The 26,535-nt window shown below is 37.7% G+C and overlaps 3 protein-coding genes across 4 annotated transcripts in view; all 3 read right to left on the reverse strand.

The window, feature by feature from the left end:
* Positions 1–1,117, reverse strand: part of asap3 (ArfGAP with SH3 domain, ankyrin repeat and PH domain 3) — a 31,026-nt gene extending 29,909 nt beyond the window's left edge. The window contains exon 1 of one of the 2 annotated variants that reach the window (XM_084393368.1): positions 1,029–1,117. The gene's annotated coding sequence lies outside the window, so the exon portion shown is untranslated. Of the gene's footprint in view, positions 1–980 lie in introns of both variants that reach the window. The other variant, XM_084393367.1, reaches the window with a different exon arrangement.
* Positions 362–14,468, reverse strand: e2f2 (E2F transcription factor 2). The gene is made up of 7 exons (XM_084393371.1): positions 14,072–14,468; positions 5,293–5,395; positions 4,805–5,024; positions 4,376–4,539; positions 3,997–4,109; positions 2,817–2,997; positions 362–2,566 (listed from the first exon to the last, which is right to left on the reverse strand). Exons 1-7 carry the CDS (start codon positions 14,336–14,338, stop codon positions 2,295–2,297), a joined length of 1,320 nt encoding a protein of 439 aa, XP_084249497.1. The 5' UTR covers positions 14,339–14,468; the 3' UTR covers positions 362–2,294.
* Positions 14,469–18,965: 4,497 nt separating this feature from the next.
* id3 (inhibitor of DNA binding 3) lies at positions 18,966–22,347 on the reverse strand. Its single transcript, XM_084393679.1, has 3 exons — positions 20,518–22,347; positions 20,330–20,408; positions 18,966–19,649 (listed from the first exon to the last, which is right to left on the reverse strand). The coding sequence occupies exons 1-2, from the start codon at positions 20,797–20,799 to the stop codon at positions 20,355–20,357; spliced, it is 336 nt and encodes a 111-aa protein (XP_084249805.1). The 5' UTR covers positions 20,800–22,347; the 3' UTR covers positions 18,966–19,649; positions 20,330–20,354.
* Between the last annotated feature and the right edge of the window lie 4,188 nt (positions 22,348–26,535).

Consider the following 26,535-nt stretch of genomic DNA (forward strand, 5'->3'; position numbering starts at 1 on the left):
AGTATATATTCTAAAAACTATTTATTTACTAACCGGAACCAAGGATTTTAAAACTAACCATGTTTCCTGATGGCATATTTTCAAACTTGGAATGAAGAATTTCTGCTGTCATTTATCCATCATATTTATCTGTCTGTTTTGTGTCAGTCTGGATGTTTGTCATTTTTCACCGACTTATCTTTATGGCAGTTCCTCTCTGTGCAGGTGAACCCTGCAGCTCACTGACTTGTGAAAAATGCAGTCCCAACTAAAATAGCGTTGCTGCACCTGAATACATCCATGTGGACGTTTGTTTGCACATAACAAGAGCAAAACTGTAACTTTTAACAGAAAATGCTTGCATACATAAAATACCACTTTGAGCTTTATACCAGAGCTTTATTAATTTAAACACACACAATATCAAATATTAAGTGCTGCCTGTTAAACAGACGGTCTTTATAAAAATGACACATCCTGAGACAATTACCATTTTCCTTCAAATACAAAACCTATAAATACAAAATTATTATTCTGTACAATTTAAAAACATAATGCTTATTTAAAAACATCCCAAACAATGAGAAAAACCCCACTATAAACTACAATCAAATGCACAAAACTGCAAACTTTAAGTACACACTTCAACACACTCATGCATATACAGACGCACATTTTTCAAGTTTGTTAGGACAGGACAGTTGTCCACATTTGGGACAGTTGCATGAAGCAAAACCCAGATAAAACTTATACACACTTCAAACGGCATGTACAAATTAATCAAATATCAAATCTGATTAACGACTTCTCTTAAACCCACCCCGACCCCTTGACAAATGCAGAATCAACCAATCAGTTTTCTAGAATGCTGAGTTTTTGTTTGCTGCAGAAGAATAATTTGACTGCAAAAAAAAGAAGAAGCTTTTCCATATTGTTTTCCCAACTCAAATGTGTTTTGCATTTAAGACGGGTGTTTTCAATAAGTGCATTTCTACACTCACCAGATTGAAAGTTCAATTCTGCTATGTCTCTGCAGCTATAAAACCTACCATTCAGGTGTGGCAAGAGTTCCAACTCCAAAAGGAAAATAAATCCTGGAAACAAAGTTCACTTTGTATTCCCAGCAGTTCAGTGTTCAAACAGTATCAAAGGTTTCTGCCAGATCCCATTAAAAGTCCCTAAACTACACAGAGAGTGGAGAAGTGAACCCTGAGAACTCCATTACCATTCATTTCAGGAAAAACTGATTCTACAGGCATCAAACAGACTAGAAAAAAGCACCAGTTTATCACTTTGAATTAATAATTTGGAAATCAGCTGCCAAATCTGGACATTCCCTGAGGTTTTAATACACAGACTTGTCAGGGGTACAATCTTGTTTCTTGAGGCATTATGTAGTACTACATAATCATTATTCAGTGCCATAGGAAAGCCCACAGTTACAAGATCAAGGTTTTACCACACTGTGTCAGAAACTAAAAAGATGGAGGTAGAATGAACAGACAAGCACCCATTTCTTAAAATCTGAGCACTTGTTTCTTAACTGAAATGATTTGAATGACTGTTTTAGAAGAGTTATGAAGCAGATGCCCTCCATACAAGCTCTCAAATCTTCAGTCTATAACAATTTAACAATTCTACATATCTGCAGAAGCACCTTTGTTTGCAGACAGATGAAAAAAATGGTCACACAGCCCTCTACTGGCAATGTTTGACAGTACTACAATAATTAAAGCTCAAGAAAAGCTTTAAAATGACCTGAGTTTCATACATCTCATTCAAAGAATTACTAATAAACAGTAAGTACTAGCTCATACCTAGACAAGGCAAATACATAGGCCTGATTTTTTTTGGGTCAATCTTTAAGTAACGATGACCAAAAACAATGCTAATAGGCGAACATTTAACTTATAAAATTGAAATAATTAAACCACTAGACAAATTAATTTTTGTTTTCTCAAAAACTAAACTAAAATACCCTACTGTAGGTATAATATGGCTGACAGAAATAAACAAAAATATGGCTTCATAGTGTACTAAACCTAACACATGAATCTCCTCTAGAGGGTGCTTGTTGACAATATTGTCTGATTCTAATAACTACAGTATTAAAATATTAAAACACGGCCTCATCCCAAATTTACTGTCTTTATCAGAAACAGAACCAGTTAAGCCAATTCAGTAGTGCATTTTATACGAACTTCAATCTGTCATACTGTGAAGGAGTGTTTTAAAACTTCATAGGATCTGAATCTGAATTAAACTAATTAAAATTGAACATGCATGCCATCAGTTGATTTGTTACACTGGATGCCTCATGTTTTGAGCAAATCCCCCAGATCATACGTGTCAAAAAAGTCAGATACGCCTTCTCCATCCTCCAGACCCCAGAGGTAGTCGTCGTGGCTGAGCTGAGGAGAGAAGCTAACAAAAGGCCCAGAGGTGTCGGATGTGAAGGCCAACCCAGGCAGCTGGTCTTCGGTGATTTGCAGAAGGCTGGGAGGAAGATCCAGAATCCCCTCCACATCGAGCAGGGACGTGCTTTCGCTTGTGCCCGTCATTGATTGCTGAGGTTTTGACGGCAAACCTGAACAAAGAAACAGATTCCATTCAGCCTGTGTTTTGATAGCTAGGATTATCAATAAGCTAGTAGCAAAGTTTTTTAGATGGGTTTAGATATACAGCTCTTTATTCATAGAAACTCTAGCACACAATGTCCCCACTAGATCTTATTCAACTGAAACATTAACATGTAAACTGTTGTTATTCGCTCCAAAATACTTTTCAACACTTTTTGCTTTGCTTTGAAAGTGATAAGTTCCTGGTAATTGTCTCACCTTCGACTGGCTGGGGTTTGGCAGGTGGGAAGACGGAGGGTGTGGCGGCACAGGGGGATTGTGGGTAATCTTTTCTGGGTGTGGCATTCTTGATGGGACTAGCGTCCTCCAAACATTCTTCAGGACACAAGTACACCTCAATTGGGCCGTTCTTGCTCTTCAAGTAAATCTGCAGCGAGCCCTAATGAAGAAAAAAAAGAAAGAAAAAAAGATGACATTTTCCAGTAGGCAGTATTCAAGTTTTAAACATCTAGTGGGTCATAAATGATCAAAATTCTTGGTTACGAATTCTTAAATCTAACTGTAAGACTTTAATAATACAATTAATTTAATATTACAATTAAATGATTCTGTTTGGGTTAGAACTAAAATCACATCGGCAGATAAATGAAAATAAAAAATAAAAATCAAACTAATAAAACTTTACTCGCTGAAAAAAAAAAAGCATTTGTTGGTTTGGATGCTTGTGTCCAACCAGGATTCATAACTAGCTTGACCAACAGCAACCAGCATAAACAAGCTCAGAACAGAACTGGAACTCAAGCTGCAACTCTGCAACCACGTTAGGTTTGGATTAACGTGTGTATGCAGAGCGGGTGTTGTGCTTTCACACTGGCAGCATGTGTCACGCTGAACCGCGGCTTGTGTACTGAAAATACAGATGAGTATCATCCATTCTGTCGTTTTTTCAGGTTCTCCTCAGACCACTGTCTGTCACTGGTTTTGATATATGATGGGCATCATACTCTGCTGTGATGCAGCAGTGTTCTTCTCCTACTGTCCCACACACACACATCATATAACATGCTGTATACATGTAGTTTACATGATAAATATATGTAGTAATCTTAAAGTTAAGATATACCTCTAGTTTTAATAATTTAAACAGGCCTTTGAAGTTTGGGCAAAAACTCCTGGCAATGATGTGTTTTTGTGTATTTTATTTATTTTTTCATAGCCCTGAATGTCATATTGTGATTGTGAAACATGGAACACCTCACTTATATGATTTATAGTGAAATTTGTTATTTTTCGTTCTAACTTTTTCAGCATAAGTGGCGCAGCAAAAATAGACTCAGCAGCGAAACGATTGTGGCACTGCCGCAGTGTTGCATGTGCCCCAAAAAAATATGCGCCGCTTACATGTCCAGAGTGAAACGGGCCTAAGACGAATACTGACCTCAGATGCTTCCGGAACTTCCAGTTTGGTTTCAGATGGTGCCTTTACAGCTATAACAGTTTGATCTTTCAAGCTGGTTATGGTACGAATGTCCTGATAGGTCACATATCCTAATGTGAGCTTGAGTTAAGGACAAACTGCTTTGGCATCTAATACAGCTTTTAAAATGACTGACAGTTCAGTCATGAAGGCTTAATTGCATTTCAAATGAACTGAGCTATAAAGACTCACAATAGAGAGAGGATATCTAAGCCACGTAAGTGTTTGGCTGCATGGATGCATGCTGTTTGAACAGCATGTATGAGCAAGCACACAAACGTGAAGGAGACAAACCACTCCTCAGTTCTTCAGAGAACAAACACACACACAATGAAAGGATATCTTTGGTTGTCCTTGTTCTCTGTCAGTTCTCGCAGCCGCGTTGAGCTGGACTGAATGAGGTCGTCCAGAGCTTTCTCCTGCCTGTCCAACTCAGAAAGCTCTTTCTTGAGAGCGCTGGTCTTCTCTGAATTGCAGGACGAGCCCTCAAACACACCACTGACCCTAAAGCACACGACATACAGAGAACATGCTGTTTGAAACTGAAGAAACCATGATAATTATATAAATTAGCATTTTTCTTTTGAATATATTTTAAAAGGTAATTTATTCCTGTGATAGCTGAATTTTCAGCAGTGTTCACAACTTCAGAAATGTCAAACAGGAAATGGGGACCATTTAGACTGGAATACAACACCATCTTAGAGGTCATGTCATGCATTTAATCAGTCAAATCAAATTTACAGAACATTCAATCTAACACACTCACATCCACTGGATGTTGTTTTTGGATTTCTTGCGGATGAGCTGCACTCCCTCCAGAACATTGGTGATGTCGTAGATGCGTCTCTTCTGAACCTCTAGAACCTCTGTGGCCCAGTTCAGATCCAGAACCCCGTCAGCCGATTCGCTCAGCAAGCCCACAAATTTCTTAGTCAGCAGACCGAGGGAAGTGTCATAACGGGTACGTTCCCCTGGAGACTTGGGAGCTAGAGAGAGATGGAGAGAAAGAGATACAAAAGACCCATTCTTTTAGTTTGTAGTTATAGTTTGAGTATTACCAGCTGCAGTTCCTGCTAGAAAAGCAAGAGATGCTTAAACAGGTGTGTTTACTTTTCAAACCATTATGATGAGAGGCCCTAAAACAGGTAGAAACTTCCGGCTCCTCAGTCAACATATGGAAACAGTTGTCTTGGAATCAACAAAGGTCTATTTGTCCTAACAGTACTTAGTTGCAGATCATTATGTTGTACTCACTTTTGGGGCTTGGTGCCCTCGCACAAGCAGAGTTTCCCTTCCCTTTTGGTGTGCGGAACTCTGGGAGATAAAGTGGCTCTTCCAGATCTAGTCTCCTCTTGGCCTGAGACAGACAGACAACAAGAGAATGTTCATTATATCTGCCTTAAGACTTCCTATAGAAGAAGTAGTTTCACCAAATCATCTGAATGAACACAGCTCCTAGTTTAGCACTGTGTCCTTAGTTTCTATGAAGGTGAAATTACATTTGCTAAACAAAAAGTTTTCAATTTTCAGGAAGGAGTGTGTTGAAGAGAACTCATGAACAATTACTCCTATTTTCCCACTTTATATCTGAAGTTATTGTCCTCTCTTCCTTGAGAGGGTCACCTCAGTGACTACTACTGCAATTCACACAAAGTAAGCTTTTGAACATATCAGCACACATGTAACTGGCAAAGTTGCAATGCAATGGAAGTAAAGACAGATTTCTTTCTTACGTATTGTGCCATACATCCGAATAAAACGGATTATCGAAAAATAAATGTAGGGTGAGGACTTGGTTCAATCCATTAGTTGTTGATTAGATGGAGGCAGACCGGAATGAGAGCTTGCAGACGATTATAAGACTCGAACAAGTCAGAATGCATGCGTTTATACTAAAAATAGGAAGTGATCATGTTTTTAACAATTTTTGAGTGTGGCTTTATTGATCAGGTTGCAAAGTGTCTTGGACTATTACCTCCATTTATGATTGAATCACCCCAAAAAGGATCTCAATCACATTTAAACAGGGTCTAACATACATAACTACATTAACTAAGAACCTGATATTGTAAACCTCTGGTTAGTGCGATGGGTTTTAATCTATCTTTGAGCCTGACACGACCATCTGTATTAATTCAACCCTTTTACCATTAAAACCTTGAAGGAGGGAATTACCTGAACATTTACACATTTCTGAAATCTTTAGCATTCCACACCGGGCAGATGGGCTTGTTTCAGCAACCCAACTCCACAAAGAACTGGTTTAAAGAAGCCAACTGACATGGAAACCTGCACCCACACATTCCTGTTTGATTTCCAATGCCATTCTGGGCTGCAGTTCACTCAAGACAGAATACTTCTGTAATAGACACTGAGCACGTGCTGAGAACAGTTCACTTATCCTGTGTGCACGAGCATCTGCTAAAATGTTTGCACTGTCCTGACCTGAACAACATCTACACCTGTCACTGACATCTGGAGCTGCTGAGCAGGTGGTTGGGGGAGAGGAGGAGCGCAATCTTTCAGTTTTTTTCGGTTTCCACCTTCCATTCTTTTTCTCTCTTTTTTTGTAATGAATATATATATATATATATATATATATATATATATATATATATATATAGCAGAAATTATAAAAAATATATGGTGTGTATGTTATATGTTATAGTGTTAGGGCTATCAAACTTAAATTCTAATATTCGTCGAATTAAATTTAAAAAAAAAAAAAAAAAAAAAAAAAAAAAAAAAATCGACATTTGAATGCAAGAAAAAGTGCATTCGAATTTTAGGAGTGCGTCAGACAGCCTTATCATTGGCGAACGAGATGCCGCTGCTTTTCCATTGTTTTCTATGTAAATGAGTGCTAGATGGACATATTTGACCATTGCACTCTCGCCTCCCAACAGAGGGCCACATGTTTAGTAAAGCTATGTAAAGTAAATAAGTTCAACTTTAAGAAAAACATGTAGAGACTTTGTTTTTTTTTGTTTTTTTCCACTGCATTTCATGTTTTTAGACGCAAAAAAGTACTCTGCTTTTTGTAACTATGCAGGCATACATGATACTGTTTTGTTCAATTGTTTATGCAATTTACGAAATATTTGATTTATAAATGTTAGTTTAAACATTATGCACTTTTTTGTAGTCAGTCAGGTTATTTCATTGCTTTGAATAAACAATTTAATATGGTGCATTAATATTTTGCTCATTGCGCCCTCTTGTGGCCTCCAGAGACAAACCAAAAGCTTTTTTTCCCCCCTAACTTAAATTATGCCTTTTAAATTTGAATATTAGTAATATTTAAGGATAAAATTCAAATTCGTTTTTTCAGCCTTTTTTACAGCCGTAATTATAGCTGAATCTGTGAACATGAAAATATGTAGTTGCATTTTTTTGCATATTTTAAGAATGTTGAAATCATTATTTGTGGGTACTAGGCAACAAGGTTTCAAAAACCAGTACATGTCTCAACTAAGAGTTGTTCTGGCGTCACCACTTGAAGTTTAAAGAAGAGGCTTTTGGGTAAGACTTTGAGGAGCATCTTTGAGTTACATGTCTTGAAATCAAATCAGTGTTAAAGGGATACTCCACTTTTTTTTGGAAATAGGCTCATTTTACAACTCCCCCAGAGTTAAACAGTTGAGGTTTACCGTTTTCGAAACTATTCAGCCGATCTCTGGGTCTGGCGGTACCACTTTTAGCATAGCTTAGCATAGATCATTGAATCGGACAGGACCATTAGCTTCTGTCTAAAAAAAAATGACCAAAGAGTTTCGATATTTTTCCTATTTAAAACTTGACTCATCTGTAGTTACATCGTGAACTAAGACCGACGGAAAATGTAAAGTTGCGATTTTCTAGGCTGATATGGCTAGGAACTATACTCTCATTCCTGCGTAATAATCAAGAAACTTTGCTGCCGTACCATGGGTGCAGCAGGCGTAATGATATGATGCAGCGCCTAAAAATAGGCTAACTTCCGTCAACATAACCAACGTGACAACCTGCTTGCCGGCTGAAACTACACAAACTTAGTCCTGGTCACGTTGGAAGTTACCAAGCTGGGGACTATTTTCAGGCAAAACTGTTTAACTCTGGGGGAGTTGTAAAATTTGGAAAAACTTTTTCCAAAAAAAGTGGAGTATCCCTTTAACGTGAGCTGTTACCATGCTTGGCTCATGATGAACACCCACCCACCTGGGTGTGAGAGGGGGACCTTTGTGTGGTTCTGTTTCTCAGAACAGCAGCATCTCATGTCTGTAAGAGTTTGTGGTTGGTTCTGCCTATTTCCTGTGTCAGTGGGAAATGAGAAGTGAGAAATGAGAAATGCTGGCTCAGAGCGGATGGGGTGGAAGCCAAATCATTCATTTATAAAGCACTGATCTAGGAGCAGCCTTAATGTACCTACGGAAAAACAAACATTAACCACTACTAGCTAATAAACTGATTTATATCAGATACTGCTGGGACCGCTCCAGGCTCAGGAGTTTCCTAAAGATATGCAAATCCACTGAGTAAGCCAACATCACACACAGCAGTGGATATACAGGATAGCACAAATGTGTGTGTGTGTGTGTGTGTGTGTGTGTGTGTGGTATGCACACAGAATATGTATCTGTGTGTACCTTGAATGCTTTGGATAAAAGTATCTGGCAAAAGCACAATAGAAATATAGTGTGTCAAGATAAGAATTTAAATGATAGCAGCAGGCAGTGGTAAGCAACCATTATGGTCTGTATGTGATCTTTGCAACTAAATGGGTTAAGATAAATAACTTATTAATATAATTAAAATATTTATAATGCTTATATTTAGTTTCAAAAATCCTAAATTGTTTTTCATTACAGCTATTGCTATCAGACACTTAAATATAAAAATGTAATCAGTTATCGGTATCAAGTCATAAAAACAATATTGGTTGATCACTCTTTATACCCTACTCATTATTGCTAAACTGACTTAAATAACTTAAGACAGATCTGCACCATTTCTCTTCTCACTCACTGGCTGGCTGGAGGTGAGAAATCAAGAGTCCTAAACAGGGTTATTGAGTAACTTTCCAACTAATCTGAGTTTTTTTTTTTAACAAACACAATCTGCCTGAAAAGAACAGGTTTCTGTACGCCTACAGACACACGTGAGAAAAATGACCTGCAAACTGTGCCACTCCCAAACACACACTATACTCAAACTGTAAGAACGATAAAAGTCATTCTGCATCAGTGACGTGTTTCGAGGTGTCAAAACGAAAGGGAGACACGGGTAAAGGCTAAAGGGGAAGTCCAGATGAAAAGGGCGTAAGGGGATGATGCTTTGAAATGCAAATCTTGGCCAGATGGGTCTATGCAGTGCGATCTAAGTTACACAATTTAAACAGCTTGAGGCCCATCATCCACCTTGTTTATGCAACACCTGGTTACTAGAGGCCCCACAGGGGGAAATATGCAAATTAAGAGAATGAAACGAGGTAAAATGACCTGAGGGACTCTGGGAAGCGGTGGGGGTGGAAGAGAGGGAGGGCGTCACAAGGATCTCAGGAAACAAAGCCAAATCATGTGTTCTTCAACATGGTGATCACAGACCAGCGGTTGATCACTTGATCTCGGACACGTGAGATTTGAAGTGAACCAGAGACCTAGTGACCTCCACGACCTTTTCAATCCTCAAAGTTTGGCTCTATTGTACAGTTCTCTAGTGTTTATTTTCATTCTTTGGAGCTTGCCGAAATAACCCTGACATTATTAACTGCAGCATGTGGTCTGCAACTATTCTTGTGCTTGTGCATTTGATAAATGTCGGCTTGCTAAAACATTAACCTTATCTATAATAACAAAATATGATCTGGGAAAACAAAGCTAGTAAATATCCTGAACTGCCAGTCGTTACTGATGTTTACATGCAAACAAACAAGATGATAATTATTGAAATGTCCGGTTTTACCCTTTTACATGCAAATCAATAATCTGGCAATGATAGAGGGTGGGGGAAAACAAAAATAATTGGATGTACAAGAATAAAAACAAAACAAAAACAAAAACAGGTCATTTCCTGGCGGTGACATCAAAACGTGAGGATCTATGTATTCTGGATATTACACAGGAACTGGCTTCGGTCTTAAAGTGACAGCAGACTATAAATACTTGCTATCCATCACTAATGTTAATCAAACAACAAAGCTTTAACAAAGATTAATCTATATTTAATTTACACAGTGAACACTATAGTGTTATTTTATACTTAGGCCTAGTTCTAACATCTCTGTACCTAAATAATTCAGTTAAACGTTACTTTATTTGTAACTTTGATGTATTGTATTTTATATATACTTGTATTTGTTCTTATTTTTTTACTAACTGTTCATTTTTAATAATGTTTGAACTTTATTAGTCTGTGGTATCAAAGTACTTAAAGTGTGCTTTAATACATTTTTTCTTGTTGATCTGAAAAATGATCCGATCCGTGACTCAAAAACCGTAATAGGGTATATGTCGAACGTCGCATACGCTTGTCAGAGAAAGTGTTTACAGCGGTATGAACTTAAGTCGATATTCATGGTAATCAGCTAACCCAAACAGATCACTTTGTTATTGGCATTTTATTCCATTTAAATATCTAAACGTTAGTGTGAATAAGAAAACTGAAAAAAAACTTTTAGATATCAATCTGCATATGCGAGAGACATTGGTTTTGCTCATCTTTGCTCGCTCCTTTTAAATTATAGAGTAACACAGCACATTTTTTCACGAAGCACATACAAAAGACCTGAACAGGATACAGAATACAGAAGTTAAGTTGCACATAACCCCTATATGAACCCAAGTTACGAACCATGAGTTTTGCGATCCGTTGAACCACCACTACTGAACATACAGATTGTGCGGCTGACTAAACATCTTTCTGAAACAAAAATAACTTTCAGTAGACAAAAACTCAGAGTTGCGAGTTGTGAAAATGATGTGATCTAGGATCTTTATACAGTGCATGCCATTGTAAAGACTGTACATCTATTTATCACAGCCTCGGTTTTATCCGCATTAAATTCAATACAGCGTCTAACCTGACCTGAAAGGTCTATAATGGCTTATGTGTCTTAAGTGTTTTACACAGGAACGGGTTTACTTCCACATTGAAAAATAAGGTGGATAAACATCCTTTACATAAATGATTATGAAGAAGAATAATGATTTTTGGAATAAAATGCAACATTGATAACTAATTTACAATAAGACCACAAATGTGTATTTAAAGAGGATAGGTCAATTATATTTGGATGGGTAAATTATAACTTAATGTTGACCAAGTCATTTTAAAGAAACGAGGCTTAAGGGTACTATAAGTCTCTGCAAAATTCATTAAATGTAGTAATTCACAATTTTTGTTTTTAGAGTAAAGGTTCAAAGGTCTAAGGACAGTAATGGGAGATTCCTAATGGGTGTCCTTTATGTCAAACTGAAAAAGGGGCAGAGAACAAGAGTGAAACTTTACAGCAAGACATATGACTGTTGCACACGGGTGTGAAAAACTGAACCAGGGAAACTGCTTCACTACTATCACTACACACTTTTTGTTCCCAGAAAAGACATTAAAGAAGTTGGAATGATAAAAATTTAAAAAAATTATCAGGGAAAGCACTAGGACAAGGCCTGATTTGTTAACATAAGATGACGTTATGAAACCATTTTAAGTTGATCAACTGATTAATTCAAACCCAGAGAAGCAGTCTGAGACAGGCTTATTATAATAGAATGCCAGAGTTTATGAGTTATGTATATCAGTCCTCCAATACAGACGCCCAGTCTGTTATCAGCCCTAACCCATGTTCTGCAGCGTGAGTCTGAGATCATCCCTTTTGTTTATCAGCTGGAAGCAGCAAGCACCACAGAGTGAAGTTCGACACAGGCAGTTCCTGGAGCAAATACTCTGACCTTTTTGACCTTTTCAACAGGTTAAGCTTCTGTGAGGACGAATGGTGAGACAGGTGTGCGACGGCACAGGAAAAAAAAAGAAGAAGATAATTACAAATGCAGCTACATAATAAAAGCAGTAGAATTCAAGAGTTTATACATACAATACATACAGGAATAACCAGTTTGCGGATCAGTCTAATGAACGTGGGTCATTTAAACGTTTGGCTTTATGGGAGCATTCATGTTTATTCATTATGGTTTATAGTTTGCTAAACATAAAAGGTTCTGTATTGAAAGGAGTTTAGCTTTGAGGACCCTTCCCCTGCTTTACTATTAGGCATGAACCATTTAATGGACTACTTGCACACTACGCCCACGTTCTAGTTGGTACATATCGGGAGTTTCCGGTTAGAGTGTTCAGCGCACCTACATACATGAGAATGCAGATTATCACTATGTTTTATGGCTGCCAATTGATTAAAACAATGAATAAGGATCTCTGTATTAATTTTCTTGAGCCTGCTAAAATGTTCTTATAAATATTTTTTTTTTCCATCTGTGCATTCTGAATAATAAATAGGCTAAATATATGTATCTATCCACTAAGCTGCAGCAGTCCTATATGCGTGAAATAACGTATATTTAACACCCGCTGCTTTCTTTGTTCGGCTGTGGTTGGATTAAAACTTCATGTTCCGATAAATTTGGAATATTCTGCACACAGTAAACATCAGAATATACCTTCTCCTGTTAATAAAAATTTACACATTTTTTTTATCTTATTGCGGACACTCATTTTAGATGGCGTTTGTTCAACTCATTGACCACAGTACATTGAAGTGAGACGTACTATTTCCAAACGGAAGTGCGTCAGGAAGCTCAGTGCAAGTGGTCCATATAATGTCCAGTCCAGAAGCTGTAAAGCACCCTTCCCCCATCAATCTACCACCTCCCCCCTGAAATAGCCCTTTATGGCAAGCCACTTAAACAATTACTCCTTAAAACTAATTAAACTGTCTAATTTGATGTAACTAGTACTTATTTTTATGTACTAGTAAGTAATGCAATAGGAAATAGCTATTTCCTTAAATTTCACTAGTAGCTATTCATTAAATACTGGTACTAGTATTTTCCTACTACTAGCAATTTTCCCAGTAATGTCAAGGTAACTATGCGCTTTCCAGTCAACAAATTGCACATTTTTGTCATTGGTGATGTGTTTCAGATATAAACGATTACCTTTTGACTTGTGCATTCTGGTTGTTGTAGGTTCAGATCTCAGTTTCACTACTGATTAAGTACCAGTACTGATACTTTAGCTGCTAGCTGCTAGCTACTAGTATTTATTCCAGTTTTCATAGTTCTAATTGTTCAGACACTACTGATTTATTAAACAGTAGAGAGTATTCGCAATGTTGATATTTGAACCACAGATCTCTACAGAATTCAATGACATAAATTAGCAATTTACTTTAAAAAGAACCAGGGAATATAGGCCTTGTCAGGGTAGATGCTATATTGAATTGTACACATTTGAAAACAGGGTTGAGAGTGATTGATTTCACGACCTATATCGAAAGTAATTTTCAAAACTCAACTTCATATAGTTTTGTCAACTGAATTTTTGTAAAGATATTCCATCAGCTAAACAAATGGCAAGTTGTTAAACAGTACAGTCCCTTGAACTCACTGTACTTCCAATTCCTCCTCGTATTCATAAATATTTAACTAGGAGACTAAGGGTTATATTGTGACTAATAGCAAACCAATAAGTACTTAATTTTAATGTAAAAATAAAAGGACGACTAGTTTAAGAATCAAATTGCTTGCCACACTCTTACCTAAAGGTCCTATCCTAATGACTCATGACTCTGAAATATACATAAGTTGTGGTCATGTTCTCAAATTACTGGCCTGCTTTATTCATTCATGAGGAAATGACAGATTTTCAGTACATCAGAGATGATGACACAAATAAAACTGTTGTAGGACGTGAATTTCACACTGTGACGGCAGCTGCGTTTTAGTAAATGACATATGATTGTACAAGGACATGAAACAGGAAGCATGCATGCGCATTCATAACGCAATAGCATGAATTGGAGTGTCGGTGGAAAGAGGCTTACCGGCAGCCGCCCGGAAGAGATCCGCGCCGGCTTGGGTTCGGGCCCGTGGGGGGTCGCGTACAAACAGTTGGCTCTCTGCTCCGCAGCTGCTGTGTTCCCGATCTGAGTGAAGTATCCAGCCGGTACCAGATTCGTCGGTGGGCTTGCAAGTCCCGTGTTGAAAAAATCCGTCCTCACCGCGGAGAACATTTTCTTCTGCGGGCACGAGAGTCCAGAGACTGCACCTCTCCCAGAAGCAGGAGAAATCCCTCTGGGTATCCGCATCATCTTGCGCACGAAAACCCGCGAAAGTGACGCAAAAGAAACTCTTTTATTAGGCAAATCGCGTCTGTAGCTTACTGAAGAACAAGTCAACCGTCAAAATGAATATGTATATCTTTAAAGACTGCAAATGCTACAGACTATATGCACTTCAGTATAATAAATCCTGTTAAAGTTGTAAATAGATTATGCGCGAAAAAATAACAAAAATATAAACATCCGACATGCACAAAACTCTCTCCCAAGGGTCCTTTGTTGTAGTGGAACGGGAGAGACTATTATGTCTTAATATACTGCAAATAACTTAAGTTAAACATGTAAACGTACCCGGGTCATTCAGTTTTATAAATCTACCTTTAAAAGGTAAACAAAGCTTAGAAAATGTTCCTTTCGTAGTTGCTGCGTAAAGCCGGTGGCGGTGGGAAACGTTCCTGTGTGTCTGTGTAATCCCTCTCCGGCAGAGAAGCTTTGCTTTGACATCAGCTCAACAGAAGAGTGCTATTTTAGCGCCAAATTACGTCCCGCGAAATTTGGATCTCCCGCGGTTGGAGACGCTCAGCGATTGGCTGCTGGCACGCCTCACTCGTTCGGATTCTGAATATATTTACATGTAACAGTTGGTGCCTAGCGTTCTTCCTCTTAAAGAGACAGCGCCTTTTTAATCTCTTTTGTCAACAAGGGCTTTAGTCTTCAGACATTACAACAATAGCGTTATAAAACGTATCCTAGTCATTTTTAGATTTAGCATATATAAATACATTTCATAATATACAAAAAAACGGACATTTGATCACAAATGAACTCGTATCACTTGAAATACACATTTGTTCTATGAAAAATAGCACATAAAACAATGATCAAAGTATTTAGGCTACACACATGATAAAGTTGAAAGATGACTTTACAGCATGCCCATTGTGGTTCCATGGTTTCCAAATGAATCATCCTCATAGATTAATCTTAAATGTCAATGTTTTTTTAAGAGCAAAATGGAAAATAGTTGACTCTGGCGTGGCCTTACTCTGTGAAAGGAGACTTAAGGGGGAAACAAGAGCTTTAAAGCCCTAAACAACCCCACAGAAAGAACCTTTACACTTGAAAGGATCTTATCATCTGGCACAAAGAGTGAACCCCCACCATGCTTCAGATGATTGCTGAGACTCTCCCACCCAGCCATTTGCCCAATGATGGCCTTACAGTGTTTAGGAGAGGCAAATAACCTTTGGCAATAGAGCAATCATTCCCAGCTTTTAAAACAAGAACAAAATAAGCATGACATACTGAACCAACATATAATAACAGCACACACAACAAGAGATAAATGGTGATTGTGATCATATGATTCGATATTAATAATATGGTTTGGAATATAGAAATATATATATTTTAAAATGTTATTAGAAAGACCACTACGATGAAAGTGTTCTATTTCACACGTGGAAATAAAAATAAAAGTTTAGTAATAGCCTATATCAACATATATGAAATATTTTAACGGTACGCTGTAACTTTTGGCCCTCTGGTCAGTAGAACCTCACTGCAGTACATGAGAACCAGGGGGCGGAGTTGGGTCCAGATCCAGGGGGTGGAGATGGGTAGGTTTAGGTATATGTAAGGTGGGAGGAGTTGGATCTGGATCCAACCCCGCCTCCTGGATCTTGTGTTCTGCAGTGAGGACCATCTCCCTCTGGTGGTTAAAAACACTGTTTTGGTTGTGCTTCGTGATTCTGTGGATGAAGTCCCTTCACAATAGAAAATGTTTTACAATGAGCCAACAAAATGTAGCCTACATATGATAATTTATCACCTGTTGAGTAATGAAAATGCCATGAAAATAATATATTTTGAAGAACGTTTGATGGGCCCCATTGACTTAGTATGAAAAAAAAAAGAATATGGTTACCCATATTCTTCAAAATAATTATATTATTTTGTGTTCAGCAGAAAAAAAGATATTCATACAGGTTTGGAACAACTTGAGGGTGAGTAAATGATGACAGAATTTTTATTTTTGGGTGAACTATCCCTTTAAGAAATGTCAGAAACAGTCCTGATCTCACATAGGCTATGTGTTTTTAATGGAAGAAAAGAGAGAAAATCTCTGAAAGCTCTGAACACTGCTCTAAAACTTTATGAATTGTAACCTAAATACATCGAAATCTTCCACTTGTGACAGTTGTGATCTTAATCTAACAGAGGGAGCAGAGTTTAAAAAATATTTTAGCAGAGCATTTATTGTGGTAGCCTGTAATACTGGTGCATTATTTATTGTGGCCTTTGTAACTTTATAGGTAACAGCCAGAATTGTTCAGACTGAGAATTTATTTCAGTTAATTCATTAATTTGTATTATTTGACATAAATTAATGACATGGTTCAACTTGTTTTGTGATTCAGAAGAAAATGCTTTAGAAAGGCCTCACATAATCAAATTTAAAGGGAATTTATTTTTTTCATTTTTATGCAGATGTATTATCAAACCAACTTAAATGGGATGGCACATATTCTTTACTCTAACAAATGTTTCATAAGTTTCTTCTAAGGATACAAGCCAAGTAAAAAGGTTAGACATCAGATGCCAGTGGATTATGTACAAAACTAATGTTTCAAACTAATAAACTGTAAGATACGTCTATAATGTGAGTTCTTGTTAGTCAAAAGTAAAGGATTATTTATATATTCGTTCATATGTTCGCAAATCTTCGCATTAAGCACGTGACAGCACTCAATTAACACAAGAATGTGTTGAGAAGGTTCGTGTCGTTTGCTCTAGTGCGTCCTCTTCTGGAGAGACATGGACATATCAGTCAAGATATCAGTAATAACCCCTTGTGAATTTTTTTTTTTTTTTTTTTTTTTTTTTACTTGTCTTGAAATGCTAACATAACAAATTGCTAAATGGCCATTTAGCAGATCCGGGTCTACTCTACAGAGATTTTTGTGGCAATAAAAACACAGAATAGGTAGGCTAAACTCATCTAATCAGTAGTATGTGAGCCTCATTGTGTTTAGAGCTATTCAGCTTTCAGGAAATATGTAAAAAAAAAAAAAAACTAACTGAAAGTCGGAAAGGTTATGATGGTCATTGCCCACACGTTTCATAAAACAATTCATAAAAGTTGTGTACATTTGTGAAAATTATCATGATGAACAAAACGTGTAAGATCATTAACCTTTGTTAGGCACAGTAATCCAAAAGCCAATGGATAACAGGATGATGCTAACTTCCGGGTTGGCGTACAAAATACGTCATCACTGCAGCACTCCACAAAATATAATAATAACCATAAACTTCTGAAAGGAGAGACAGGATAAAAAATAAATGTCTGATTTAGGGTCACATTATACTTATTTGAACAAAAGAAAACACACAGTTGAACGATAGAATACAGCATTACAGAAATGCAGTAAGCAGGGTTTAGCTTTGTAGCCTGTTTAATTTATGGCTTATTAGCCTGACAGAATAATGAAGCGTCACTTTTTTTCTTTTTCTTTTTTACTAAACATAGATACTAAGTTGTCACAAAGGCTAGCCTATCTCAGTTTGAAGTCAAATGTTGCTCTATCAGCGTTTTGTATTTTGTTTTCAAATAAGTTAAAAACTGTCAAAAAATAGGCTACTATTATCATATATTACACACATTCACAGATGGGTAAATTATAATGACTGTCAAATTTAGATTTAATACGGCAGTTTACCCCAAATAGTGTGACCCCTGTGATTGGGGCATGTGGTCAACATGAAATGTGCTTTAAAAGGCAGTAACAGGTGAAATTACCTTATTGTATGGAATTAAAAGTGCAACAACTGGCCAATATCTCACCAATTTAGTTATATTTCATTAATTTGCTGACCTACTATTCATTTACATACAATTGCCACATGATGGCGCCAGTTCATTGTTTGCGGTGCCAACAACGGATATGTATGTGATTATTACTTTGAACACTGGGTGTCGCTATAGGAACTATTATGGTTGAAAGTGTCCTACAGATCGCCTCACGTTACTCAACCCTGTCAGTCCCTCAAGACCATAATCACTCTTTCTTGGAGTCCAGATGAAATTAAATGAATAGTGCTTATCAAAGTTTGACAACAGGCCACTTTTACACTGAACTCTAGTTCTGTGGGCAAAGGTCTTTTTAAAAGAGACTACAGACACTCAAGAGGACAGTTGTGCTAAATTTAAATACAAGTGACTCACATTTCGACATTGTTGTGTAGGCCTGTAACAGATAATATGCTAAACACATAAAAAAGTCCACGATGACTCTATCTGGAAAGATTTTTGGCAGATGCACTGTACTTTCACTTTTTTTTTAACCACTATTATTTACTTTCTCTTGCATGTACCTGTAGGCTATGTACTGTTTTATAAACACTTTCTCTTTAGCTTTTTTCATCAGAAGTCTTTAAAGTGACTGTGTTATAATTTCATATCGATAATATATAAACCATATAAACAGCTAGAGGGGGAGATGGAGTGGAGGGAATCACTTTAACTCTTGTTTAAAAAAAGAAAAGAAAAGATTGTATTTTCAGTACATTTCTATGAGATAGGCTATACCTGAAGCTTTAAAGACAGCAAAAAAGTCGGCATTGAGTTATTTAAGAAAAAATACAGAACAACATATTTGCTCACTTTCATAATATGATTTATTTTTGTGTAAAAAGTGAGTACAAAGCAAAAAACAACAACTCTTAAATGAGTTTATGAAACTCATTGATCTGACAGTCTGTAGAAATAGACAATCCCCACAAACATATACAATCCACTCTATATTATAGAGTTCAAATTCTAATCCAAGTCTGTATTCCCACTGCCCAAGGCCCTTCCCACCCTATAAAACAAAAACTCCCGTCAAGCATAATATGTACATCACCCCAGTGATCGAGAAGCTCACTGAGACCAAACTGTGACCATGCTGAAATGTGGAAAAGTTTTCAAGAAAAAAGAAGGGGGGGGGGGGGGGGGGGGGGTATATCCAAGAATGGCTGGGAAGGAAGGGTGTGTGAAGAGATATTAGTTGGTCCAAATAGTCAGGAATGTAGCCAGTACAAAATATACAATGCTTGATTGTTGCCACAAAAAAACAGGAATGATTAAGGAAAAAAATTGGAGGGCTTTTCTTTTTTTGTGATCTTCAAAACTCCTCGGCTTTGGTTTGTTCAAGTGTCCAGTGACCAAAGAATAGACAGCTTGAGAGGGGCGCAGATTGCTTTCCCACACTCTGAATAGAGCCTCACTCCTTCACCCGGCTCACCCCTTCACTCTCTTTTCTTCCATAAGTGGAGGAGAAAAGTTTCTATCCCGCACCTGCAGCATAGATGAGAGGGAGAAAAGTTAACTCAGAGCTCTCTCACACACACACACACACACACACACACACACACAGACTGTGGATTCAGGCGGACTGCAGACAGTCTGGCGCCAAAGGGAAAACTTTGGTTTGCTAGAGCTGATAGGGGAATCCAAGCTTGTTTGCTCACTGGCACGATGACCAAAAGAAATTAGGACACCTGACACTGATAGTTGTCTTACAAAATATATTGTCCTTTATAACATTTACAAAAAACATGAGTTTTAACTTATCAATTAACCGACTCTTAACGATTGACTTCCTCTTTAAAATAAAGGTTCCATTTCAAACCAAAAAGGATTTTCCAGTTGAATACCATAGGAGATGCTGTTTAGGTTTTAGGCTTTTTATTCTTGTTATTTTGGAAAACCATCAATGAACTTGAGCTTTAAAGAACTCAGAACTACGATGCTGGTCTGAAGAACCTATAATGAAACATTAAGACCTTGGTCAATCTCCAAAGAATCATTTTGTTGTTCAAAAGGTTTTTGATTTTTCAATAGGTCCTTCAGATCAAGAACGGTTCTTGATTGAATTTTCCTTTAGTTTTGTTTCCAGTGGAGTGTGGATTACAACCTAACATCATCTGATTAATTTACTAAGTGAAATGATTTAGAATAAAGAAACAGAAGCGTACCATTGACCGTGGTCATTCCTCTGTCCTAATGGCACATAGCTCCATCCTCTTTGGAGAAATTACGGGTCATCTCTGAGTTCTATAGGGGGAAAATACAAGCAAAGTTTATATTTATTCAAATGCACTTTGTACTGGTTAACATAGCTAAGGCATAATAATGGATAGACAATAAATAATGTCGCGCGCACCTTCATTGACATGAACATGTCAGGCGTGTCCGTCTCGTTTTCCAGTGCTATCTGTAAGTCGAAGATGTAATCTATTACATGCTGAAGAATCTCCACCTGGCTCACGGACTTGTTCTGAGGGATGCTGGGCACCAGCTCCTTGAGTTTAGAGTAACAGTCATTCATGTCGGACAGCTCCTCAGTGGGACTCTTGCAGCGGTTGATCGCGAGACTCTGCTCCGAGATACAGCACACCGCTTCATAACAGCTTCTGACTGAGCGAACGGGACTGATCGCCTTCATTCTGGATCTGACGTCTGACTTGCTGGTAGAATCCAACTGTAGAGATGTCTGAAGAAGTTCTTCGTCTGGACAGTGAGATGAACTAGCTCTCCAGCTTGATATTTATCCAATGGTTGACTCCTTTCACGTCTCGCGCTCATTGAACGATGGCAGCACGAGCAGGCAGGCGGCCGCATTTAAAGCGCTGCTTCTTGTAGCACCGCCCCCTCCTGAGATAAACAAACCCTCATGCGCCGCTCAGCCAATAGTAAAGGTGTATGAATGTAAAGACTCCGCCCTATGTAAATTGCTAACTTGTCATTGGAAGCGTTGGCATGTCAATCAGCAAAATGGTGGAATGAGGAAGAACTGTCAGAATACCAAAGAAATAGGCTATATATTTTCAGTGATGGATTTGAGTTAAGATTTCGGGTCAGTGAACCTAAACGGAGCTGGAGCAGCTGGTACAGTAGATTAAATATGAACTTATTTTAGAGTTCACATATATTTTTTTCCCATAACCCATAGGCTAGCCTACTTTATTATTATTATTAGGCTATTAGCCTATTATTATTATTCTGCTTATGTGTAGGCTACTGATTCTTTGTAGGTTATGCAAACAGTACTTCAGAACTCACTTTCATTACTTTCAGAATTCAATTTCGTTATATAATACAAATGATAACAACGTGAATTATGCGCCAATAACCGGCTATAGGCTACTTATTACTTAGCTTATATTTATAGGCTAGTGGACACTCGTGACTTTATCTTTAACATGGAAAAAATAGGAGGAAAATACTATTATCTTATGACCATTCTGTCAGGCATGATATGGAGAAAATCCATAAATCTGCTACTCCCGTGACCTGCATGCAGACAAACTGGCGTCGGCAATTAATTCCCATAGGAGACACATGCAATGAGATTAAATATCAATACAAGACACATTTTGAGGCCCACGCACAACCCTCTAAAATTGAAATCTTAATTGCATGTTAATCTTAAAATAAAAACTTTAAATAGGCTAAGTAAAATCAAAGGGGTCCTACCAAAGTCAAAACCTACAGAAACGAGTTCATTGCACTTTCCCCCCCCCTAAGTAATCGAGTTTGAAAAGTTGATATCGCCCTCGATTATCATGCCAAGAAGAGTGGTAAATATAGCCTAGATCTTGCTCAATAAAACTTGCTCCTAATATTCTCACGATCACAGAATATTAATAACCAACTCAGGAAACTCTGAAACAAACCAATGTGCGCGCGGTTTTCGTGCATTCTAAAAGTGTTACTCGTTATCTATAAATAGATCATAACTATAGATGTCTCCCATTACTCTTGTTTATATGAAAAGGAAGCTTCGCAAGCTACAATCAAACTATAGCCTGACTCTCGTTCCAGTTTTAACCCAGCGCATTTTTAGTTTACATCAAGATGTGTCCCCTCTTTTCTCACAGTGCTGTTTTTGTGAAGGAATGCGCTGGCGGGCCAGCTGTGTGTCCTGTGCCGCTCCAGCTGTGTTGATCTAACGCGCGAGTCCCAGACAGCCTGGCGCCGGGCTCCCGACGTCATCCATTCACGCGCACCAGCGCGCACCCCATCTGCAAAAGACTAGTCTCGGCCGACGAGCCGCTCTCATTGGTCAGTCCAGCTGTCAATCAAGCTATAAAAACCCGCCCCAAACACTCGCACAAGACTTGCCCGCACAATTTATTTGCGCACACCTGGACTTACATTCAGCGAAGAGTTTGTACGTGTGTAAAGCTCTTCAGTCTGGCTAGATTAGTTAAACTAATACAAAAAGCAGCTCTGTTTTCTCTGACTGAAATGGTATAATAGTTTTTAAATAAAACATTGTTTTGCTTGAATGGTAGCTACATATTTTGTCATGTTCAAACCAGTTTTAAATGTGAGTAGGCTATATCTTAGTCAAGTGAGACACCATATTTCATTTTTTGTAAATGAAAAAAAAAAAATATATATATATACTTTGAGGAACAGATAGAGCTTCAGTCGTTTAGGTTGTAATGTAAGGTCCAATATCAGGTCTAAGGTTGCACTACTTAAATGATTGACAGCAAAGCTAACAACATGAAAACATGATCGTGAAAAATGTTATATTGTGTTAAATCGTCGGTCTATTAGTGGTGACTGACCTATTCACACCTTTTATTATATATGCATGCAACCGGATGGATGCGCTTCTTTGCAGGTTGTGTTATGGTGGCCCTTATGTTTGATGTTGGACTTGTTGCACGAATGCAACATATTCAGCCTTTTCCTTTCTTGCAGCCTAACAGCGTGGTAAAAAGGCCTCTGCAGGTAGGGTTCAACAAATAGCAATAAAGAATGAAAAAAAAAAAAGACGTGGGTGTGAGAGCAAGAAGTGGAAGTATGACCCCAGCCCCCCAAACATTTTTTTTTAAAACAAGTTTGAAAACAGACCATCATCATATCTGCTGATACTGAGCAACTCCCAGATGTTTGATTGGGAGAAGCCACTGTTTTGTCCTGAGCATTATGTAGTGCGATAATAGCCTACAGTATGTCTCTGCCTATCACAATATGAAGGACAAGGACAGTGAGTGAACTGCCTTGGGTTTAACATTTTACTGTCTTATTTGTTGATTACAGGCATATTGTTTTACCCCATTTGCATTTCTTTTTTTATTTGACTTATTTTGCACTGCTTTGGCAATACAAATATGCAATTATGTCATGCCAATAACGCACATTAAACTGGAATGAATATGCCCCTTATTATGCCCTAATCACGTGATGCACCACATACCTCGTGCACTGACCTGACGTGCCGTTTGATAACTTATCATCACAGTCAGCAGCATTTAGACCAAAATGAAAACTACATTAAGCACTTGTACTGAATGATTCAACAGGACTCATGAGGACGTATTTCATTCTCATTCTGTTTAGTTATGCGTGACTGCGGTGTCTGTGGATCAGGTCCGGTACAATCGGGTCTGTTTTTCAGCGCATGGGAGAATGTGGCGACTGGCGTCAGTGAGTCTGCCCTGCTCCGCGTCCCCGCCCTCTGCTCGCCCCCGCGCCTCTGTGCAGCTGGACGCACACAATCAAGCCATCAACAATCGCCGTGCATAATTAGCGCGACCCTCCACCCCCTCCACCCTCATCACTCCCAAAGAAAATCTTTCAAGGCGTTTTTTCCCTCTTCGTCGACAAAGCCTCTCTATTTGTCCAATGGCAATAAGGGATCGCAGAGGGAAGACGAAAACCGCGAGAATTCTCCACAGAGAAAAAGAGTGGCGACTTCTTTTGCGTGATAGCCTGTATCGAGTGTATAAAACTGCAGAAGGAATGACATAGGCTATTTAAACAGAACTCCGTCATTGTTGTTACAAAAAAAAAAAAAATTAAGAACAGATTTTGTATGATATTGTCAAAACCGGAAAAGTTCAAAGTTCGGTTTTTTGTATCATTCAGTTTTTATTTGAGCAATTTCTTATAATATAGCAATAAATTATTACATTTTTATTATCTATCTATCTATCTATCTATCTATCTATCTATCTATCTATCTATCTATCTATCTATCTATTAAGCCATGCAGGACCATGATCACCTGATCAGTCTGTACCTAAACGTTTTGATCTCTTGAAGAGAGAAATAATAGTCTCATAGACAATGGACAGTGTTTAAGCCATAAACCCAGTGAAAGAGTACCAGAGTGCTTACAAAATATATAACTAGTTATGTTTAATTCCAAGGTTAAATAGGGCTACACAGTAGGCACTTATCCTGGGGTTAAACGCATGAGTATCACACAGCATATGCACTGACTACAAAAACAGATTGAGACAGGAGTTGGATGTAGATGACAGGAACAAGGGAAAAAGAGAAGGGATGAAAGAAGGATAAAAGAGGGCAAGACAACGAGACAAAATTCTGGGAGATAAACCGAGGCCAAAAGCCCTCTTGTCCTTTGCAGACAGTTTTACAGTGAGTATCTGCATATAAATTAGATCCAATGTGCACACGTTTGTTTCTGGGTCAATGATGCTTTGACATCACAGAGAGTTTTTTGGGTCTGAACCTCAAAGTATGTGTATGCACACACATATATGTACACATTCACACGTTCATTTGAGATCCATGAACAGATGATGTGAAAGAGTCATTGAGAAACAAACAGCTGATTTCTTGACACATGGTCTCCCTCCTTTTGCTGTTCCAATCCAGGTCACTGCCTCTCCTTCCTCAAGATGCTACACACACACACACACTTACACACACACACACACACACACACACACTGACCTGATTTCAAGATCCATCGTGGATAGACAGTCAACTAATCAGACATAACTAACCTCTCTGAGATGTCAAGAAAGTGGAGATTGTTGCTAGAGGGCTTTGATTTGTGAAAAAGATCAATGATGAGGGTGCATATAATATATTTAAAACATGTTTAAAGGAGTTTATCGCAAAAAAATGATCCACTGTCATGTCATTCCAACTCATGCTTTTATTTTTGAATGCAAATTAAATTATTATTTTTCAGAATGTCAAACCTACGTATCTGAATATGCATAAATTCGATTGGCTTTAATAGCAATAGCATCATTTTTTTATGCTCACCAAGGCTGCATTTATTTTAATTTGTATTTATTTGTATGTAATATTGTGAAATATTATTACAATTTGTAATTGTTTTTTATTTTAATATATTTTAAAATGTAATTTCTTCCTGTGATGTTAAGCTGAATTTTCAGCGTCATTACTCCAGTCGTCACATGATCCTTCAGAAATCATTCTAATATGCTGATTTGGTGCTTATACTATTTTTTTCTTATTATCAACCCCAGTGTATACATTAATTAATGACGTAAAGGGAAAGTTCACCCAAAAAGGAACATTTTGTCATAATTTACTCACGCTCAAGTTGTTCCAAACCTGCAAGAGTTTCTTTCTTCTGTTTACTAAAAAGAAGATATTTTGAAGAACGTTGGTAACCAGAGAGTTGACTTCTATATAGGAAAAAAATACTATGGAAGTCAATGGCTACCGTCAACTGTCTGGTTACCAACGTTCTGCAAAATATCTTCTTTTGTGGTCAACAGAATTTAAATATTTGGGTAAATTATTGCTTTAAGTTTTTTTTTTTTTTTTTTGCTTCAATAGTCCATTGGAACAACCCTTCAATAACACTGACCTTAATATATATATATATATATATATATATATATATATATATATATATATACATATGCTTTTAGATTCTTTCTTTCAAATTCTTTCACAAAGATGCTAATGTGCTAATTTTAATCTTCAAATCACTGATTAAGCTCTTTAGATAAAAGAACAGAAGATAAATGATATAATTATTCAAGGTCACTGCATTAATTAGTTAATAATTGTGAGACAACAACAGTAAAGCTCAAGAGGTCATCAGCACTTGACGTGGCTGTGTGTTCTAGCTAATGTCAGGGTGACCGAACAAGATTATGGGGGTTGTGGTAAAGCTAAGCTTACGTCGATTCAGCATTCCCTGTCTGAAGTGGTGGTGGTGGTGGGGGGGGGGGTGTGCTTAAGATAGAGAGCTGATGACCTTTGACTCGCGAAGAGGCCATATAGAGAGAAGCACAGAGTAATTAAGATAAGATTCACAGTGAGAAACGACTCCAGTAAACAAACTCTCCCGCAATGTCTCAGTGTGAAACACTTCAAATAAACAAACAATCATTTGCATTATGAGTTTTAGATCGGCCGATTATGGGTG

This window comes from Rutilus rutilus, assembly GCF_951802725.1.
Source record: "Rutilus rutilus genome assembly, chromosome: 21".
Classification (NCBI taxonomy): Eukaryota; Metazoa; Chordata; class Actinopteri; order Cypriniformes; family Leuciscidae; genus Rutilus; species Rutilus rutilus.

Excerpts from the sequence above, each read along its gene's own strand:
- e2f2 (XM_084393371.1), bottom strand. The coding sequence starts at position 14,338 with ATGATGCGGATACCCAGAGGGATTTCTCCTGCTTCTGGGAGAGGTGCA. Across the intron at positions 5,396-14,071 it reads TCTCTTCCGGGCGGCTGCCG|GCCAAGAGGAGACTAGATCT; the intron begins GTAAGCCTCTTT and ends TGTCTGTCTCAG. Across the intron at positions 5,025-5,292 it reads GAGGGCACCAAGCCCCAAAA|CTCCCAAGTCTCCAGGGGAA; the intron begins GTGAGTACAACA and ends ATCTCTCTCTAG.
- id3 (XM_084393679.1), bottom strand. The coding sequence starts at position 20,799 with ATGAAGGCGATCAGTCCCGTTCGCTCAGTCAGAAGCTGTTATGAAGCG. Across the intron at positions 20,409-20,517 it reads ACATGTTCATGTCAATGAAG|AACTCAGAGATGACCCGTAA; the intron begins GTGCGCGCGACA and ends TTCCCCCTATAG.